This window comes from Tursiops truncatus, chromosome 21, assembly GCF_011762595.2.
Source record: "Tursiops truncatus isolate mTurTru1 chromosome 21, mTurTru1.mat.Y, whole genome shotgun sequence".
NCBI classification, from domain to species: domain Eukaryota; kingdom Metazoa; phylum Chordata; class Mammalia; order Artiodactyla; family Delphinidae; genus Tursiops; species Tursiops truncatus.
Window position 1 is genome coordinate 30,138,587 of NC_047054.1, and position 21,601 is coordinate 30,160,187.

At 38.6% G+C, this 21,601-nt stretch overlaps 1 protein-coding gene across 2 annotated transcripts in view; it reads left to right on the forward strand.

Annotated features, from left to right (window-relative positions):
- Positions 1–21,601, forward strand: part of ADAM9 (ADAM metallopeptidase domain 9) — a 102,854-nt gene that overhangs the window by 77,534 nt on the left and 3,719 nt on the right. For both annotated transcript variants that reach the window (XM_019921515.3, XM_019921514.3), the window contains 4 exons: positions 7,489–7,569; positions 7,817–7,922; positions 13,182–13,323; positions 14,980–15,067. In XM_019921515.3, the coding sequence (XP_019777074.1) occupies positions 7,489–7,569; positions 7,817–7,922; positions 13,182–13,323; positions 14,980–15,067 (417 nt within the window). The remainder of the gene's footprint in view (positions 1–7,488; positions 7,570–7,816; positions 7,923–13,181; positions 13,324–14,979; positions 15,068–21,601) is intronic.

The window sequence follows — 21,601 nt, forward strand, 5'->3', positions numbered from 1 at the left end:
GACAGGTTAGTACTTGTGGTTGGCAATTTTTTTCACTCAGTACATTGAATATATCATCTCAATCTCTCTTGGCTTGCAAGGTTTCTTTAGAAAAATCCACTGATAGCCATACTGGGCTGCTGGTGGATTTCCCTAATATGGGATGAGTCATTTTTCTCTTGCGACTTTTAAAATTCTCTCCTTGTCTTTAACTTTTAACATTTTGATTATTGATTATAATGTGTCTCAGAGCAATCTTCTTTGGGTTGACCTTGCTTGGGGTCCTGTGAGCTTCCTGTACCTGAATGTCCATATTCTCCCAAGGTTTCAGAAGTTTTTTGCTATTAATTCTTTTTTTTTTTTTTTTTTAATTTTTGGCTGCATTGGGTCTTCGTTGCTGTGTGCAGGCTTTCTCTAGTTGCGGCGAGTGGGGGCTACTCTTCATTGCAGTGTGCGGGCTTCTCATTGCGGTGGCTTGCTGTGGAGCATGGGCTGTAGGCACGCGGGCTTCAACAGTTGTGGTGAGTGGGCTCGGTAGTTGTGGCTCATGGGCTCTAGAGTGCAGGCTCAGTAGTTGTGGCACACGGGCTTAGTTGCTTCGCAGCATGTGGGATCTTCCCGGACCAGGGATTGAACCTGCGTCCCCTGCATTGGCAGGCGGATTCTTAATCCCTGCACCACCAGGAAGTCCCTGCTATTAATTCTTTAAATTTTCTTTCTGCCCCTTTCTTCCTTCTCTTTCTGGGACTCCCATGATGTGAATGTTTGTTTCCTTGATGGTGTCCTGTAATTCACATTGGCTTTCTTCACTCTTTTTTATTCTTTTTTTCTTTTTGTTTCTCTAATGGGCTAATTTCAAGTGATCTTTCTTTGAGTTCACTGATTCTTTCTCCTGGGTGATTAAGTTGGTTGTTGAAGCTCTCTGCTGAATTCTTCATTTCTGTCATTGTATTCTTCTGTAGGGTTTCTTTTTGGTTACTTTTACTGGTTCCTATTTCTTTATTAAACTTCTCATTATGTTCATTCATTGTTTTCCTGATTTTGCTGGGTTGGCTACCTGTGTTCTCTCACATTTCATTCAGTTCCTTAATGATGATTATTTTGAGTTCTTTATCAGGCAAACTATAGATCTTCATTCTTTGGGGTCATTTATTGGAACTTTATTAGTTTCTTTTGGTGTTGTCATATTTGCTTGATTCTTCCATGTAACCTTGCACTGGTGCCTGTGCATTTGAAGGAGCACCAGTCTTTACAGACTGGTTTCAGCTGGTAAACACCTCCTGTCTGTTCTGTGTGCTGATGGGATTACCTCTGGGATCTCAGTCTGCCTGGTTTGGAGCTGGTTACAAAGCTGTTTCTGGATGTGCAGCAGGGCCTGCAGTTGGTGAACTTTTTATCACAGACTTGGTAGGGCATGGGTGCTAACTGGTCCCTGGGTGGACTGAACTTCCTCCAGTACCTTTTTCAGGAGGTGGCCCCAGGACAGGGGTCTGCCTCAGGGTCCACAGTTGGGTCCTTAAACAGAAGGTCTATTACCAGTTGCATAGATGGGTGGGGCTCTCATCAGGTACCTAAGAGGGCTGCTGTCTGTTCATTAATTGGGTCCCTGGATGGGCAGGACTACCCCAGGACTGTGACTGAGATTGGCTGGAATGAAATCCCAGAGCTGTTTCAGATTCCACAGCCAAAACTGAAGTCTGTAGGCCTAGTTCTTGAGGCATGGATGTACATATCCCCAGCCAGGTCCTTGGACGTGCTGGGCTGCTTCCTGACTGTGGCTTGAGGGTCTGGAGCTGAGTGTAACACCAGTTCAGGATCTCATTAGGCACAAACATGAGTATCTCCTTTCTAGTGTCTCTTCATATAAGGGCACTAATCCCATTGGACCAAGGCTTCACCATCATGACTTCAACAAACCTTAATTACACATCTTCAGATACGATCACATGTGGATTAGGGCCTCAACATATGAATTTTGAGGGGAACACAATCACTGAGTCTGTAACAGACAGCCACTAGAATGGAGTTTAGTTAACTGAAGTTGGATAATCATTCCTGCCTCATTGCCCACGTAGCTTTTGCTGTTGAGTCATGCATTGTACTCGGTGTGCTAAAGGCTGGTTTACCTCAATATTGGTACATTTCAGTTGTTTTGGGTTGCTTATTCTTGGTTTGGGCATAAGGAAGAAATATTGGTCAGGGTTCTCCAGAGAAACAGAACCAAAAGGGCGTGTGTGTGTGTGTGTGTGTGTGTGTGTTTATATATATAAGGCTTTTTATGAGGAATTAGCTTACACAATTATGGAAGATAAGAAATCCCAAGATCTCAGTGGGCAAGTTGGAGACCCAGAAGAGCTGATGGTGCAGTTCCAGTTCAAAGGCTAGTGGGTTTGAGTCCCAGAAAGAGTTATGATTCGGTTTGAGTCCAGAGGCAGGAAAAAACCAATGCCCACCTAGAGGGCAGGCAGGTAGGAGAAATTCTCTTATTTGGAGGAGGGTCAGCCTTTTCATTTTATTCAGGCCATTAACTGATTGGACGAGACCAACATACGGACAATCTGCTTTACTCATTTGATCAACTTATGTATTAAGCACACCCAAAAACATCCCACAGAAACATCTAGAATAATATTAGATCAAATATCTAGGCACACTGTGGCCCAGTCAAGTTGATACATGAAATTAACCATCACAGGTCCACACCTTGTCAGCTTGGTGTCCATATGCATCTCCTTAAACCATACATAATCTCCAAGACAAAAACAATCTTCAAAACAATCTTGAAGACAATAGCACAGTCATAATTCTGCCTAACATGGTAGAAAAACTGTGTACAACCATTGTATCCTGCTTACAACCGAAAATGCACTACTTTGAAGAGGAGATAAAGTCTTTGGCCATTGTTTACTTTTCTTAATATCCTGTAACTTAAATCCTGTGATGTAAAGTTAACAATACTTAAAGTCAATACATTGTGAGTTACCTAAGGGACTAAGAGAGAGAAGAAAAAGATATTTGATACACATATACACACAAGCATATCATAACAAAATAAGGAGGAAATACTCATGATAATTACAGTTTTTGTTTCTGTAATATAGTTATAGCTGCTATTTTTAACTACCTTCTTCCCTACTAATTCTGTATTCTCTTTGCCTTCAGCAAGGACCTCAGCCAATTATGGTTCTTTACGTGGCAGGATGCCCTAAACCTTCATTCCTGAAGGCTCTGGGCTATTAGTAGTCCTGCCAGGATTGGGTTGTTGTAGTTTTCTATTGGTCTTTATCACAGGGTATGATAATATTAAGAAATGCCCTAAGGGATCTCCTGTATTCCAGACATCCTCTTCCTTACTACCATTGTGGAGTAGCAGTCCAATTTCCCCTTGGGAGTCAGAATCAGTCACCCCAGCCTACAGTAACTCCCTTCTTTGTTTATTCAGAGGCATGAACTTAACTGGAAGTCTTAACTTCCAGTTCAGTGGCGTCACTGTTGTGTCTCCTGATGGAAGCATAACTCCCTCTAGAGCTAAGACTTCTAGGCCAACAGCGCATAAGGTCCTGGGAGCAGTAAGCAAACATTTTGCTAGTGGGTCACAAGGAGAAATAGTAAATGGTGCCACTGCACTTCCACCCCTTCATTCCTGGACCCATGGCTCCTGGCGCCCTCTGTCTCATATAGGTGGACACATAAAAGTAATCATCACAGTCAGTTATTACAAGTTATGAAGTTCAGAGTGAAAATGTGAATTGGAAAAAACATCTGTAAAAGATGGTGGATTGTAATATTCATTTATCCTGTTTGCCTTGCCAATATCTCTGAAAATATAAAGAAACAAATTAGGGAATAGATTCCAAAGTTTGAAGTATATGAGATTTCATGAGTAGATAAAAACTTCAACACGTTTTGAAACTGAAAGAGGAGAGAAAGTATTGATAGTTTGACTGAGTAGTGGGACCTACAACTTACAGTGCAGACTGATAGGGTGTGAACAAAGAGCCTGTATCTTAGTCTGGCAGAACTCTAAACAGATTGGTGATTTGGAAACAGTGGTTATAGCTGAGAGGGGTTGGTGGAGGGAGGCATGGTATTGAAAATGGACTTAAATTTATTCTGCCAATGGAGAGGCTAGCTCTCCTGTCTGTCTGCTTCTCCTATCTTGTCCACAAAGCATCAGCAACCAGTTGCCTGTTCCCCTGGGAACAGGTTGGAGATGAGAAGGTAAGATTTTTGATATTATTTGGTCATCCTCCTAGGAGATATCTGTCTCCCTGTCCTAACCTTAGTATACTGTTCTCCTTCATGCATGTATAACTGGACTATAGATGGATTGTTACATAAACTTGGACAATTCTATGAGGAAGCTGAACAAAAAGACTGAAACAGAAAAATGAGAGAGAAGCTAAAAGCCTGCAAGGATCAACTAAAGATTTTAAAATCCAACTAATTTAAATCTCTAATTTAGAGAAAGAAAACAGTGAAGCAAGCTTGTGTCAGAGTACTTGTGAAGAATAGCTTCCAGAGACAAACCCCTGGCCCCCCCAAAACAAACAAAGGTCACATATAAAGGGATGAGATTGAGAATTGAAATCTGGAAACCAAGGGAGCAACACATTCATGTTTCAGAAAGATTCTCAACCTAGAATTCTATACACAGCCTAAGTAGCAATGAAGTGAGAGAGCACAATAAAAACATTTTAGACAATGTATCGTTTCAAATTTTCTTTTCAGAAAATTTATCTTTATTTATCCTGTCTTAGGAAATCATCTAACACAATGTTCTAACAAATGAGGAAGTACACCAAAAAGAGAATTATAGTCTAGGACACAGAAGAACGTCAAAGAGAAATTCTAAAATTGCAGCTATGTACCAGGCCAGTAGAGTAATCAATTTAGATTGGAGCAAGTGGACCCTGCAGGGAGGTTTCTAGAGAAAGAGGGAACTTGAAAGAGGAAAGGACATGAGAACTTTCTTTTTTTTTTTCTTTCTTTTTTTTTTTTGTGAAGAGATTGAATACTGATATGACAAAGGCCAGTTGTATAAGAAGACAAGTATTAGCTGTAGTAAAAACAAAAGCTATATAAGAAGGAAAATACACTCTTAGTAACTCGCTTTGAAATCAACAGTGTTTTGTCCTAATTGTTGGCAAGGGATATTTATTCCCTTCTTTATTGTTTCCTTGTGGAGGAACTTCCATGATAATAACATTCCCAGGCTTTTAAGTGACTGGGAGGTGAGAAGAGGCTGGGAGAGTGGCACTTAAGACTCTCAGAGGATATTAAAGGAATGCAGATCCTACTGTGAGGTGGACTCCATCAAGAAGCCCACCCATGAGCGTCTGGAGATGCTTTGCCTGCAGATCCCCCCAAGTGGCCAACAGGCACCTCCAGCTTGCTGCATGCCTTACCCAGACACCCTTCACCCTGTGGCCAGCACTCTACATGCCCTCCCAACAGTGGTGCAAGAGTGAGCTTTTGCACACAGCTAGTGAGCATGTGCAGAGAGCCAGCTAGAATCTGCTGGCCAGAGAGGGAACGCAGATTTGAGCTCCAGCTTTGGAAAGGGTTGTCAGCACTTGGCTTGGTATGTTGCAGGATTGAGAGAAGAGAATAGGCTTAAGAATTCTTCCCTAAGAGGGAGCAAGAAGTATGGAGCGGGCATGTCCTGGAGAATCTGAGAAAGCCTCAGAATCCGTAGCAGGACTGAAAGAAGGTATTTCTCTCATAAAGGTAGTTAGTAAAGACTGGAGGAGTTGACTGCTACTTCAGATGTGAAGAGAGTAATGCAGAACTTCCAGGAACATGAAAAGTCAAGCAAAGATGACAACACCAAAGGATCACAGTAATCTTCCAGTAACTGATCCCAAAGACATGATGACCTGTAATGTACCAATAAAGAATTCAAATAGCTGTTTGAAGGATGCTCAATGAACATAGAAAAGACAATTTAATGAGATCAGGAAAGCAATGCATGAACAAAATGACAAGTTTAACAAAGAGATAGAAATCATAAAAAAAGAACCAAACAAATTCTGGAGCTGAAGAATATAATGGATGAAATGAAAAAAAATATAATAGCATCAACCTTAGAATGCATGAAGCAGAAGAAAGAATCTGTGAGCTGGAAGATAGGAACTTTGAAATGATCCATTCAGAGGAAAAGAATAACAGAAGAATGAAAAAGCATGAAGGAAGCTGATGTGATCTATGGCATAACATCAAAGGAAGCAATTTGTGAATTATTGAGTTCCAGAGTAAACTAGGGAGAAAGGGGCAGAAAGCTCATTTAACAGAATGATGGCTGAGAACTTCCCAAAGCTGAGGAGAGAATTGGATATCCAAGTTCGCGAAGCAAATGGATCATCAGACAAGTTCAACTGAGAGAGCTTCTTCAAGACACATTATAATAAATCTGTCAAAAATTAAAGAAAAAGAATTAAAGAAAATGCAGCAAGAAAACGGAAACTTGCAACTTACAAAGGAAACTGCACAAGGCTATCAGTGGATTTCTCAGCAGAAATCTTACAGGCCATTTTCATATTCATATTCATTTATTCTGCTTAGTCCATATTCATATCTTTCTGTTTTTCTGTTGGGTTATCTTTGTGATTGTTTTTACAGGCTCCTCATATATAAAGAATATTAACTGATAGTTACGTCTGTTGTAAATATTTTTTTCCAGTTTGTCATTTGTTTTGCCATAAAAAATTAAAATATCATGGAATCATTTCAATTTTGTCTCTTAAAAAGAATGTCTGTATATGAATTAGTTTCATAATTAGTCATGATATTGGAAGACAGGTTTTGTCTTGTCACAAAGTATCCTTTTATTCTTATTTTGGAAAGAATTTTAAAAATTAACGTGAGTGTCAAATTTTATCAAATGTTTTTTTTTTTTTTTTTTTTGCGGTACACGGGCCTCTCACTGCTGTGGCCTCTCCCGTTGCGGAGCACAGGCTCCGGATGCGCAAGCTCAGTGGCCATGGCTCACGGGCCCAGCCGCTCCACGGCATGTGGGATACTCCCGGACCGGGGCACGAACCCGTGTCCCCTGCATCAGCAGGCAGACTCTCAACCACTGCGCCACCAGGGAAGCCCTCAAATGCTTTTTTGATATTTATTTTAATAATGACAATTTATGTAAGGTATTATAGTAACAGATTTCCTATCATTGATCCTTTTCTGTAGTAGTGGGATCATCTCTGACTTGAAAAAAATCCATTTGTGAATGTTTTACTTTGAATTTCACATCTATATATGTATGGAAGGAAAGATTATAGTTTTATCTTTGTTTTTGGCCTTTGTGTCATCTTTGATCATTAGTTCTATCTAAATTAGTTAATTTCACTTATTTTTCTAAATTTTCAAATATGTGATATGGGAATTAACTATTCCTGAAAAGTGTGAAAGAATTCACCTATGAAATAATCTACACCCAGGTCTGTTTTTTTCTGGCTAGTTTATTAATGTGTTCAAGTTTTCTTTACTCATTACTTCTTTTTTTTTCAGATCTGTAGAAATTTCCAATGTGTAAATGCGTCTGTTCTGAATTATGACTGTGATATTCAGAAAAAGTGTCATGGACATGGGGTAGGTAATAGCCTCTTTTGGTTTGTTCATGAAAGTAATGCTGAATAATGAGAATTCTTAGTGAGGATTCTCTGTAAGACTTCTTAGATTTTTAGATATTGGGGAATTTAGATACCTGATAAATTGTTCATTCTTAAAAAGTGTCTATGGATTTGCATGAATTTAGTCTTTTCTCTTGGTTTCTATTCTTGAGTTCATCGTGTAGAGCAACATTCACAATTAACAAAAGTGGTGTTTTGTTTTGAAGGTATGTAACAGCAATAAGAATTGTCACTGTGACAGCGGCTGGGCTCCCCCCTATTGTGAGGCTACAGGGTACGGAGGAAGTGTGGATAGTGGACCTGCATACAATGGCAAGTAATGTGGAGGGAAGTTAGTGTGGTCTCTCCGTGGCCCATGTCAAAAGTGGGGCATCCTTGTCCCTTGCCCTCGCTTCCACATCCGTTAATCTATTTGTGTCTTTATATTTAAAGTTGGTTTCCTGTAGGTGCCTAGAGCTGGGTCTAATCCATTCTGCCCATCTCTGCCTTTTTTTTTTTTTTTTTTTGCGGTATGCAGGCCTCTCACTGTTGTGTCCTCTCCCGTTGCGGAGCACAGGCTCTGGACGCGCAGGCCCAGCGGCCATGGCTCACGGGCCCAGCCGCTCCGCGGCATGTGGGGTCTTCCCGGACCTGGGCGTGAACCCGTGTCCGCTGCGTCGGCAGGTGGACTCTCAACCACTGCGCCACCAGGGAAGCCCATCTCTGCCTTTTAATTGAGTTGTTTTGGCCAATTATATTTAATTTGATTATTGATATGTTTGGCTTTAAATCTACCACATTGTTCTATCACAGTCTCCCTTCATGTGATACTGTGCCATTTCAGGATCCTTCCATGTCTCTCCTCTCAGCTTTTGTGCTATTGTCGTCATACTACATATGTTATAAACCTGTAATACATTGTGATTATTTTTGCTTTAAACAGTTGATTATTTTTAAAAGAAATTTAAATAATAGAAAAGGTCTTTATATTTACCCACATAGTTACCATTTCTGGTGCTCTTCATTTTTTTGTGTAAAGTCAGATTTCCATCTGGCATCATTCAATTTCTGCTTGAAGGTCTTTTTTTCACATTTCTGCTGGTGACAAATACTTTTACCTTTGTATATCTGAAAAAGTATTTTGCCTTCTTCTGGAATGATGACTGGGTAAAGAATTCTAAGGTGACAGTTTTTCCCCCCCCTTTTACTTCTTCACAGATGTTCCTATGTTGTCTTTTGACTTGCACTGTTTTTCCTGAGAAATCTGCCATCATCTTTTTTTTGTTTGTTTTCTGTTTATAGTGTGTCTCTTTTTTACCCTCTGGTTGCTCATAAGATTATCTCTTTATCTCTCATTTTTAGTATTTGATTATAATGTACCTTGGTGTGCTTGGGATTTCTTAAACTTTTTGGATTTGTGCTGTTATAGTTTTCTTCAAATTTGGAAAAGTTTTGGTCATTATTTCCTCAAATATTTTTTCTTCCTTTTTCCTTCTTTTTCCTCTCCCTCAGGGACTCCCATTACATGTATATTTGGCTACTTGGAGTTCTTTCACATCTCAGTGATTTGCCTTGATTTTTAAAAATTCTTTATTCTTTGTGTTTAACTTTGAATAGTTTCTATTGTTATTCTTCAAGTTCACTCTTCTTCTGTGATGTCTGATCTGCCATTAATTCCATCCAGTGTATTGTTTATCTTAGACATTGAAGTTTTTATCGCTGTAAGTTCTATTTCTCCCTCCCTTTTCCTTTCGTTTTCTTTCTCTCTCTCTCCTTCTTTCTTTCCCTCTCTCTTTTTCTTTGCCTGCTTTCCTTCCTTCCTTCCTCCCTCCCTCCATCCCTCCTTCCCTCCCTCCCTCTCTCTCTCCCTCCCTTCTACTCTCTCTTTCTCCGTTCCTCCCTCCCTCCCTTCCTTCTTTCCTTCCTCATGTCTCTACACAGCATGTTCAATCTTTACTTATCTTCTTGAACATGTAGAATACATTTATAATAATTTCTAATGTCCTTGTCTACTAATTCTATCATCTGTATCATTTCTTAGTTTTGATTGATTGATTTTCTCCTCATTTTGGGTCGTATTTTTCTGCTCCTTTGCATGCCTTCTAACGTTTTTACTGAATGCCAGAAATTGTGAATTTTGCCTGTTGTATATTAGGTGTTTTTGAATTTCTATTGCTGAACTTTGGGCTTAAGCTTAAGTGGGCTTAAGCTACATGGATGTAGTACGGTTCTTTTGAATCTTTTTTTAAAGCTCTATTGGGGGGACCTGAGCAGCATTTAGCCTAGGGCTGATTTTGCCCCATTACTGAGGCAAACCCCTTCTGTTTATTCTACTCAATGCCATTAACTATGGAGTTTTCCACTGGAAATGGCAGGAACAGGTATTCTTTCCAGTCCTGTGTGAGTTCTTGGGTTTATTCCCACTAATCCTTTCAGGAGATTCTTTCTCTGGCTTCAGGTGGTTTCCTTACATGCATACACTGATCAGTACTCAACTGAGTATTTGAGGGGAACCCTTTGCAGATCTTTCAAGTTCTATCTGTGCAGCTGCCTCCCTTCTGGTACTTTGCCTGTGAACTCTAGTTGTCTTGGCTTCTTCCTCAGACAACTAGCGTGCATTCCTCAACTCGAGGAGACCACTTGGTTTTGCTTGGATTCCCACACCCCTCATCACAGTCTGTTAACTTTCTCTAGGCAGCAAACTGGGATTGTTGTAAAGCTCACCTTATTTGCTTTCTGTCTCTCAGGGATCGTTGTTCTTTATTGCCTTATGTCCAATGCCATGAAAACCATTGCTTCATGTATTTTGCCTGGTTTTCTGGTTGTTATAGCTGACAGGATAAATCTGGTCCCTATTACTCCATCTTGTCTAGAAGCGGAAGTCAGAACTATGGATGTTAATGGCTGTGTATCATTCCATTGATGGATGTGCCATAACTTGACTTAGCTGTTGTCTAATTATTTGACGTTGGGTTGTTTCTAAGTTTTCGATACACATTGATAACATTGTAGTGTACATCTTAATACTCATGCATTTTTCCCAATTGAAGTATAAATTGCCAGTTATGGTATTATTAGATTGAAAGGTATAATCCTTTTCATGATTCTTTATTTTTAATTAATTTAATTTATTTTATTTTTTAATTTCTTAAAACTTTTGGCTACATTGGGTCTTCATTGCTGCCTGAGGGCTTTCTCTAGTTGTGGTGAGTGGGGGCTACTCTTCGTTGCGGTGCGCAGGCTTCTCACTGCGGTGGCTTCTCTTATTGTGGAGCACAGGCTCAAGGCGCATGGGCTTCAGTAGTTGTGGCACATGGGCTCAGTAGTTGTGGCTCATGGGCTCTAGAGCGCAGGCTCAGTAGTTGTGGTGCACGGGCTTAGTTGCTCTGTGGCATGTGGGATCTTCCCGGACCAGGGCTCGAACCTGTGTCCCCTGCATTGGCAGGCAGATTCTTAACCACCACTGTGCCACCAGGGAAGCCCTAGATATGATTTTTTATGCAGGGAAGCCTACAGGTTTGTTTTTTTTTATGATTCTTGATAAAAATTCCAAATGAAGTTGTGTAATGCCACTGACAGTATGAAGGTACCAATTTTAACATAACCTGGCCAGTGTTGGATGCTTTAATTTAAATTTTGTCTACTTATTAGTGAGTATAAACTGATACATCAAGCTTGCTTTAATTTTTCATATTTTTATTTTTAATTGGGTTGAGTGTTTCATATAACTTTTGGAACAGAAAGTTTTGGTACTTTTACAAATTTAAAACTATGAGGATAATTTCACTGTTTACCACTCGTGTTCGTATTTACTATATTCTTTCACTAAAGAACATGAAACAGACAAAATTAATGTTAATTAATGAATTTTTAAAATTATAATAAGACTTTAAATCCATAAGCCATAAAAAATAAGATTGATAAATTCAGCTACCTCAGAACAATAAACTTATGCATGGAGAAAAGCATTGTACCATAAGACAAATGACAAAATGGGGAAAATATTTCCAACTCACATACAGATAAAACTATTCTCCCTAACATATAAAGGCTTTTAGAAACTGAGAAGAAAAAAAACCAATAGACCAACAGAAAAACAGTCAAAGGACTGAGAAGAAAAAGAAATACAATGTTTCCTTAAACATGAAAAGTTGCTCAAATCATAGTATAAAAAGAGAAATGCAAATTAAAATCATAAAAGATATAGTTTTTCACCTTCCAGGTTGGCAAACATGCAGAAGTTTGACTCTATAGGTGAGGCTGTGAGGAATTCTTGTATATTGCTGGCTGGCCTTCTGACTTTTAAAAGAAATTTATTTTATTGAAGTATAGTTGATTTACAATGTTGTGTTAATTTCTGCTGTACAGCAAAGTGATTCAGTGATACATGTATATACATTCTTTTCCATGTTCTTTTCCATTATGGTTGATCACAGGATATTGAATATAGTTTCCTGTGCTATATAGTAGTAGGACCTTGTTGTTTATCCATTCTATATAAAATAGTTTGCATCTGCTAATCCCAAACTCCCAATCCATCCCTCTCCCTCCCCCCATTCCTCTTGGCAACTACAAGTCTGTTCTCTATGTCTGTGAGTCTGTTTCTGTTTTGTAGGTAAGTTCATTTGTGTCATATTTTAGATTCTGCATATAAGTGATACCATATGGTATTTGTCTTTCTCTATCTGACTTACTTTAATTGGTAGGGTAATCTCTAGGTCCATGCATGTGGCTGTAAATGGCATTATTTCATTCTTTTTTATGGCTGAGTAGTATTCCATTATATATATATGTACCACATCTTCTTTATCCATTCATCTGTCGATGGACATTTAGGTTGTTTCCATGTCTTGGGTATTGTGAATAGTGCTGTTATGAATATAGGGGAGCATGTACCTTTTTGAATTATAGTCTGAATATATGACATGCTAACTTGTAACCATCACTGTGGTAGACAGGTTTATAGTGCCTTAAAAAAAATGATGAATGCATTCACCTTCTGATACAGCAATTCTACTTTTGGGAAATTATTCTACAGATATACCTGCACCAAAATGATATGACATATATACAAGGTTATTCATTGTAACATTTTTTTTTTTGTAACAGCGAAGATTGGAAAAATAAAAGTATTAGTAGGGTACTTACTGACTGAATAAACTACGGGACATCCTTGCAATGGAGTTTTGTATAGCTGTATAGAAAATGAGGTGGTGCTGTATGTATAGTTTGGGAAGATATGTAGTTTAGCTAAGTGATAAAAGTAATGTGTGGAATAGCATTTATGCCATGCTACCTTTTGTGTAAGAAAGGGTTAACAATAGAACATATTTTGTTCTTGCTTATATTTACATGAAGAAATACTGTAAGATTATATAAGAAATTAATAAAAGTAGTTATCTTCAGGGAGGCAAAAATGAAGTGGGTAAGCATGAGGAGTGAACAAGACTTCTCAATATATTTCAGTTTATATCAGTGTGACTTTTGAACAATGTGAAAATTAATGTAAAACGTATCATCACCTAGTATGTTCTAGTTAATATGAGTTAACTTCTAATTTAATGATCATTAATGTAAAATCCTTCTCTGTAGAAAAGAATACCGCCTTGAGGGACGGACTTCTGGTGTTCTTCTTCGTCATTGTTCCTCTTACTGCATTGGCTGCTTTTGTCTTCATTAAGAGAGACCAGCTACAGAAAAGCTACTGCAGAAGGAAGAGATCACAAACATATGAGTACTTAGACTGTTTTTCTTTTAAATTCATATTAAAAATTTTAAAGTATAATAATTATTAATGATGATAGTCATATCATAGAAGCTGGTTTAAAACTAGGGTTCTAAGTTATCTCTCCATTCTTTTGACATGATTAGCAGGAGTTAAAGGGCAGTGGTGTCTCAGCCACCTATTATAATGGTGAGGGGAAAGGATTATGGTGACCAGCCTGTATGCTACTGAAAATGGCTGCTAGGATTCATTTTACTTGACTTTGATTTCTGATAGTGGAGTAATTGGACTACAACTTCTGATTTGGGCTTCGTTAAAAAATTTTCATCCATGTCTATTTCAAGTATCAGTTCTCATAGGAAAAGTGTTCTTCAAGTCTGTTTTGAAAACAGATTTTGTGAATCATCAGCTTTTAAGAAATAAGCTTTGATGGAAGAAGGGCTGTCATAATTCAGACAGCTGATATTTCTAGTCTGTGTGTTGGACTCTTATACAACTGTCTCTCAGCGATCACTTCTAACATGTTGGCATTGGAATGTAGCGTATATTAGCCTGGGCCTCGTAGTCAGATCTAAGCTCAAGTTCCAGTTTGTCATTTGCTAGAATTATGAACTGGAATAATAAAAAAAGTTTCTGAGCATTGGTTCACTTCCTTTAAAATGGGAATAATGATATTGCCTATCTCTTCGGGTTGATGTGAGGATTAAATGAGGAAATACTAACAAATAAAACCCATAGCACAATGTAATTACTTAATAACTAATCTTTCTTATGATAATGGTCCAAAATGTTCAAATCTTGCCTCGATGGCTCACTTTACTTCATTGCCCTATTTCTAACTTACCTCACTTACTGTATAATGTTTTCCTAGAGTATCCTGATGTTAGCTTTATTTTTCTTAATGTATTCTAAAACAGATTTATATTTCTTTTTCTAAAAAATATAATTTATTGAGGCGTAGCACCCTCTCCCACCCTTTTCTTTGGCCACGCTGCACTTGGCCAAGCACTTGGCATGGGGGGATCTTAGTTCCCTGAATAGGGGTTGAACCCAGGCCACAGCAGTAGAAGCGCCAAGTCCTAACCACTGGACTGCCAGGGACTTCCCCAGGTTTATGTTTCTACCCTTTTTCTTAACTTCAGACTGACCAATCCCTATAGATAATTCCCCAGTCTGCATCTCTGAAATTTTAGTTCCATAGCAATAGCTATCTCCTATACACTTCTACCTAGCTGACTCACTATCATTTCAGCGTGTCTAAATCTTAGCTGACATCTTTCCAGCCAGCTTGTTTGCTCCTCTTGGTCTTCCTAATATTCAGAGTGACTACTCCAAACCTAGGAATATGCTTTTACTCCTCTCTGATCTCAGGAAGACTTGAGGAGAGAAGTTGGAGAACACTGGCCCAATTGACCAAACTACATAATTTCTTAGAATTTCAGTTTAATTGTAAAATGAGGTTAATAAAACTTTCTAGTACTCTAAGGATTAAAACTGGGTGAAAGCTAATAAAAATGCCGTAAAAATTTTAGTTGTCTTCATGATCATCATCACCACCACTACCAACAACATTGTTCTGTACTTGGGAAAATGCAAGGTCTATGTAATATATCATGTAGAAATGTTTTAATCTTAATTTAGCTCAAAAGTAATTGTATCTTTCAGGTCAGATGGCAAAAATCAAGCAAAAGTTTCTAGACAGCCAGTGAGTGTTCCTGGACATGCTTCTTCAGTGGCTCCTCCCAGAGAAGTTGTAAGTTTAAATGAAAAATTCTTTTTCTTTACTATATTATGATATCAAAGTTTTAAAGATTAAAAAAATTGTTACATCATATAGGAATAAACATAGATAATTTCCAAAGAATTTAGGAGTGTGGTCTATAGGTAGTCTCTGGGTTAGTTAATGGAATACCAGCAGGGTCCGTGGCTCAGAGGAGATGGGAGAAAACATCTAGTCATTGAGAATGTCTTGCCTTGAAACCAAGCTTGGGAAATGACGTGGGATTTATTCTGTCACTGTTTTCTCCTATGTCTGCTATCCTTCTGTTTTTAATGCCTGGCTTCCCCAGGGCATGTTACTGAAGATCTGGTGCTGAGCTCCTGGAATAATAGGCCTAGTTGTCTCAGCAGTGGGACCAGTAATCACTGTCCTTGGGAGTGTGTTAGGGAATACTGGGATAATGATATACTTTTTCTAATATGCATATATCCCTAAGAAATATATAATATTACTTTATCTGCTTTTAAACATTATATGTTTTGCTTGCTATCTTACACATATATCTACAACTTGCTTTTTCCTTTAACATTGCTTTGTGATTTGTCCCTAGCAATACGTGTAGCTCTAATGCATTCATTTTCACTTTTGATATTATGTTACATAAATACCACACAGTTTAAAAATCCATTTTTCTATTACTAGTTTCCAATTGTTCATTACTATGAACAAAGCTAAGGTAAACATTCTATATGTTTCTCATGCACATGTGTGAGTTCTAGGACTGTACTAGTACAGTGGTTACTATCCACATGTGGCTATTTAAATTTCATTTTAAATTAAATAAAATTAAGAATTCCATTCCTCATTGACATTTTAAACGCTCGATAGATCATATGTGGCCACTATTGTAGGGACACCACAGACATAGATTGTTTCTATCATTGTAGAAAATTCTGTTAGAGAGCTCTGATCTAGGGGCATACAGGAATTAAATTGCTGGGTTGAAAGGTATGTGAATATTTACTGGAAAATGCCAAATTGTTTTCCAAAAAGGTTACACCATTGGGTGTTGTACTGTCAGTGGTGTATGAGCATTCCTGTCAAACTACATCTTTGCCAACACTTGGTACTGTCAGACTTTTAAAGTCTTTCCAGTTATGTGGAGGTAAGATGATTAGATATCCTTCTAATATGGAAGGATACATATGGAATCTCCCAGTTCTTCTCCCTTTTCCTTTATAAAAAAGAAACAAAACTTGTTATGCCCTTTTTCCCCCTTAACCATATATCTCAGAGATTTTTCCATATCACTACATATATAGGACGATCACACAGTCCCTACATATCCAAGTTAGAAATTATATATGTGTTCTTTTTCGTCTTTGACATATTTTTTTCCTTTTTTATTGTGGTAAAATATACATGCCATAAAGGTTGCCATTTTGACCATTTTTAAGTTTACAATTCAGTGGCATTAATTACATTCACAATGTTGTGCAATCATCGCTGCTACCTATTTCTAAAACTTTTTCATTACCCCAAACAGAAACTCTGTACCCATGAAGCAATAAGTCCCCATCCCCCACACCCTAGCAACCACTATTCTACGTTTTAAAAAATTGAGATATGGGCTTCCCTAGTGGTCTAGTGGTTAAGAATCCGCCTGCCAATGCAGGGGACACGGGTTCGAGCCCTGGTCCGGGAAGATCCCACATGCCTCGCAGCAACTAAGCCTGTGCGCCACAACTGCTGAGCACGCATGCCACAACTACTGAAGCCTGCACACCTAGACCCTGCGCTTCGCAACAGGAGAAGCCCCACTTGCTGCAACTAGAGAAAGCCCACGCACAGCGATGAAGATCCAACACAGCCAAAAATAATACATAAATTAAATAAATAAATTTATTAAAAAAATAGTGCAGCCTTGGGGCAGGGTCCTGGTTCCCCCTCAAGGGATATACATAACAAGATCTAAAAAAAAAAAAAATTGAGATATAATAGACATAACATATAAGTTTCAGGTATACAACATGATTCAATATTTGTGTATGGTATGAAATGAGCACCACAATAAGTCTAGTTAACATCCATCACCACACATAGTTACAAATTTTTTTTCTTGTGATGAGAATTTTTAAAGTTTGCTCTCTTAGCAGCTTTCAAATATGCAATGCAGTGTTATTAACTACAGTCACCATGCTGTACATTATATCCCCAGGACTTATTCATCTTATGACTGGAAACTAGTACCTTCTGACCACCTTCATCTGTTTTCACCCATCTCCCTCTCCTGCCTATGTCATTCTGCAATCTGTTCTCTGTATCTAAGAGTTTGGTATTTTTTGGTTTGTTTGTTTGTTTTTAGATTCCACATATAAGTGAGATCATACAGTATTTGTCTTTTCCTGTCTGACTTATTTCACTTAGCCTGAATGCCCTCTAGTCCATCCATGTTGTCACAAATGGCAAGATTTCCTTTTGTTTGGTGGCTGAATAATATTCTTATATATATATATATATATATATATATATATATATATATATATATATATGTATATGCCACAGATGGACACTTAGGCTCTTCCACATGTTGGCTGTTATAAATAACGCTGCAATGAACATGGGGGTGCAGATATTTTTACAAGTTAGTGTTCTCGTTTTCTTTGGATAAATACCAAGAAATAGAATTGCTGGATCATATGGTAGTTGTGTTTTTAATATTTTGAGGAACCTCCATACTGTTTTCCATGGTGGCTGTACCAATTTATTATACATTTGCATCAGCAGTGCACAGAAGTTCCCTGTTTTCCACATCAAAATCAAGGGTTGTAAATTAGTGGTATTTACAGTACCAGTTAGGTACTGTATAGGTTTGGCAATACATTTTTGAAAGATTTTATTTAAAATACATGGACATAGGAAATATGTTACCTTTCAACTAATGGAGTTGATTAGGGCCAAGATAATACTTCATTATTTTTGAATTTAAAAAAATATAATTTTGACTAGGGCCCAGGGAGCCTGCTGAGCTCCCAGGCCGGTCCCATGCCCTCCAAGGCCCCCACTTCCCTCCCCGGCCACATTGGTCCTGGGGAATAAGAGGGTAGGCCAGGGAGATCAGGAGAAGCAGATGGGAGGGGCCCTCCCAGACCCCAGACCAGAGGAAAAGGAGAGGAGGGGAAGGTGTTTGCCCTGCCCACACGAGCCCAGAAAGCCTGCTGGGCTCCCAGGTGAGGTCCCCTGCCCTCTGAGACCAGGGGTGGGGGGCACGCCTGGGCCCCTTCTGTTCCATTGAGCCTAAGCCCCACCCCCTTACCCCCCATCTTTTACAGCCCTGTGGGTGCTAAGCATAGGCCCCGCCCACCACTCAAATCTCACCCTTGCTTAGGCCCCGCTCTCCACAGCCAAGGCCTTCCCCCCCCGCCCCTTTTTTCTTTTTTTTTTTTTCCTTTTCCCTCCTCCTCTTTTTTACTATTGTGATACTGATGTACCTTCTGGTTGTGGATTCATCTATATTTTTATTTTTACATTCTTTCTAACATAACTGTTAGTTTCCTAGCCTAATTTTATTTTTTGCTTTGTTATTGTTCTTTTTCTCTTTTTTTCCACCCCATGTGGCTTGAGGGATCCTGGTTTGCAAGCCTGGGGTTGGGCAGAAGCTCCTGCGGTGGGAGCTCTGAGTCTGCACCACTGGACTAACGGGAACCTCAGACCCCAGGGAATATTCACTGGAGTGAGGTCTCACAGAGTTCCTCATCTCATCACTAAGACCCAGCTCTGTCCAATAGCCTACAGACTCCAGTGTTGGGAGCCTCAGGCCAAACAACCAATAAAACAGGAACACAATCCCACTCATAAAAAAAAAGAGAGACAGCAAAAAAATATGTCATAGATGAAGGAGCAAGGTAAAAACCTACAAGACCAAATAAATGAGGAGGAAATAAGTAATCTACCTGAAAAAGAATTAAGAGTAATGATAGTAAAGATGATCCAGAATCTCAGAAACAGAATGGAAGCACAGATTGAGGTAATACAAGAAATGTTTAACAAGGACCTAGAAGAAGTACAGAACAAACAGAGATGAACAGCACAATATCTGAAATGAAAAATACATTAGAAGGACTCAATAACAGAATAACTGAGACAGAAGAATGAATAAGTGAACTGGAAGACAAAATGGTGGAAATACTGCCCTGGAGCAGAATAAAGAAAAAAGAATGAAAAGAATAGAAGACAATCTCAGAGACCTCTGGGACAACACTAAACACACCAACATTCGAATTATAGGGGCTCCAGAAGAAGAGAAAAGAAAGGCTCTGAGAAAATATTTGAAGAGATTATAGTGGAAAACTTCCCTAACATGGGAAAGGAAATAGTCACCCAAGTCCAGGAAGCACAGAGAGTCCCACACAGGATAAACCCTAGGAAAAATACACCAAGACACATATTAATCAAACTAACAAAAATTAAATTCAAAGAAAAAACATTAAAAGCAGCAAGGAAAAACAAAAAATAACATACAAAGGAATCCCCATAAGGTTATCAGCTGATTTTTCAGTGGAAAGTGCAGGCCAGAAGGGAGTGGCAGGATATACTTAAAGTGATGAAAGAGAAAAAGCTACAACCAAGACTACTCTACCCAGCAAGGATCTCATTCAGATTCAATGAAGTCAAAAGCTTTTCAGACAAGCAAAAGCTAAGAGAATTCAGCACCACGAAACCAGCTTTACAACAAATGCTAAAGAAACTTCTCTAAGCGGGAAACACAAGAGAAGAAAAAGACCCACAAAAAAAAAAAACCCGAAAACAATTAAGAAAATGGCAATAGGAACATACATATCAATAATAACCTTGAATGTAAATGGATTAAATGCCCCAACCAAAAGACACAGACTGGCTGAATGGATACAAAAACAAGACCTGTATATATGCTGTCTACAAGAAACCCACTTCAGACCTAGGACACATACAGACCGAAAGTGAGGGGATGGAAAACGGTATTCCATGCAAATGGAAATCAAAAGAAAGCTGGAGTATCAATACTCATATCAGATAAAATAGACTTTAAAATAAAGACTGTTACAAGAGATAAGGAGGGACACTACATAATGATCAAGAGATCAATCCAAGAATAAGACACAACAATTATAAATGTTTATGCACCCAAATAGAAGCACCTCAATACATAAGGCAAATGCTAACAACCATGAAAGGAGAAATCGATAGTAATACAATAATAGTAGGGGACTTTAACACCCCACTTACACCAATAGACAGATCATCCAAACAGAAAATAAATAAGGAAACACAAGCTTTAAATGACACAATAGACCAGGTAGATTTAATTGATATTTTTAGGACATTCCACCCAAAAGTGGTAGAATACAGTTTCTTCCCAAGTGCACATGGAACATTCTACAGGATAGATCACATCCTGGGTCACAAAGAAGCCTCAGAAAATTTAAGAAAATTGAAATCATACCAAGCATCTTTTCTGACCACAACACTATGAGATTGGAAATCAGTTATAGGAAAAAAACTGTAAAAAACACAAATACGTGGAGGCTAAACAATACGTTACTAAGGAACCAAGAGATCATGAAGAAATCAAAGAAGAAATAAAAAAAATACACAGAAACAAATGACAATGAAAACATGACGACCCAAAATCTATGGGATGCAGCAAAAGCAGTTCTAAGAGGGAAGTTTATAGCAATTCAATCTCACCCCAAGAAACAAGAAAAATCTCAAATAAACAATACACTTTTAAAACAACTAGGGAAAGAAGAACAAAGAAAACCCAAAGTCAGTAGAAGGAAAGGTGTGGTGAAAACGGAACCCTCCTACACTGTTAGTGGGAATGTAAATTGATACAACCACTATGGAAAACAGTATGGAGGTTCCTTAAAAAACTAAAAATAGAACTACCATATGACCCAGCAATCCCACTGCTGGGCATATACCCTGAGAAAACCATAATTCAAAAAGAGTCATGTACCACAATGTTCATTGCAGCACTATTTACAATAGCTAGGACATGGAACCAACCTAAATGTCCATCAACAGATGAATGGATAAAGAAGATGTGGCACATGATATACAACAGAATATTACTTAGCCAGAAAAAGAAACGAAATTGAGTTATTTGTAGTGAGGTGGATGGACCTATAGTCTGTCATAGAGTGATGTAAGTCAGAAAGAGAAAACAAATACCATATGCTAACGCATATATATGGAATCCAAAAAAAAAAAAAAAGGTACTGATGAACCTAGTTGCAGGGCAGGAATAAAGAGGTAGACATAGAGAATGGACTTGATGACATGGCGTGGGAGAGCGAAGCTGGGGCAAAGTGAGAGTAGCATCGACATATATACACTACCGAATGTAAAATAGTTGGCTGGTGGGAAGCAGCAGCATAGCACAGGGAGATCAGCTCGGTGCTTTGCGATGACCTAGAGGGGTGGGATAGGGAGGGTGGGAGGGACACGCAAGAGGGAGGGGATGTGGGGACATAGGTGTGCATATGGCTGATTCGCTTTGCTGTGCAACAGAAACTAACACGGTAT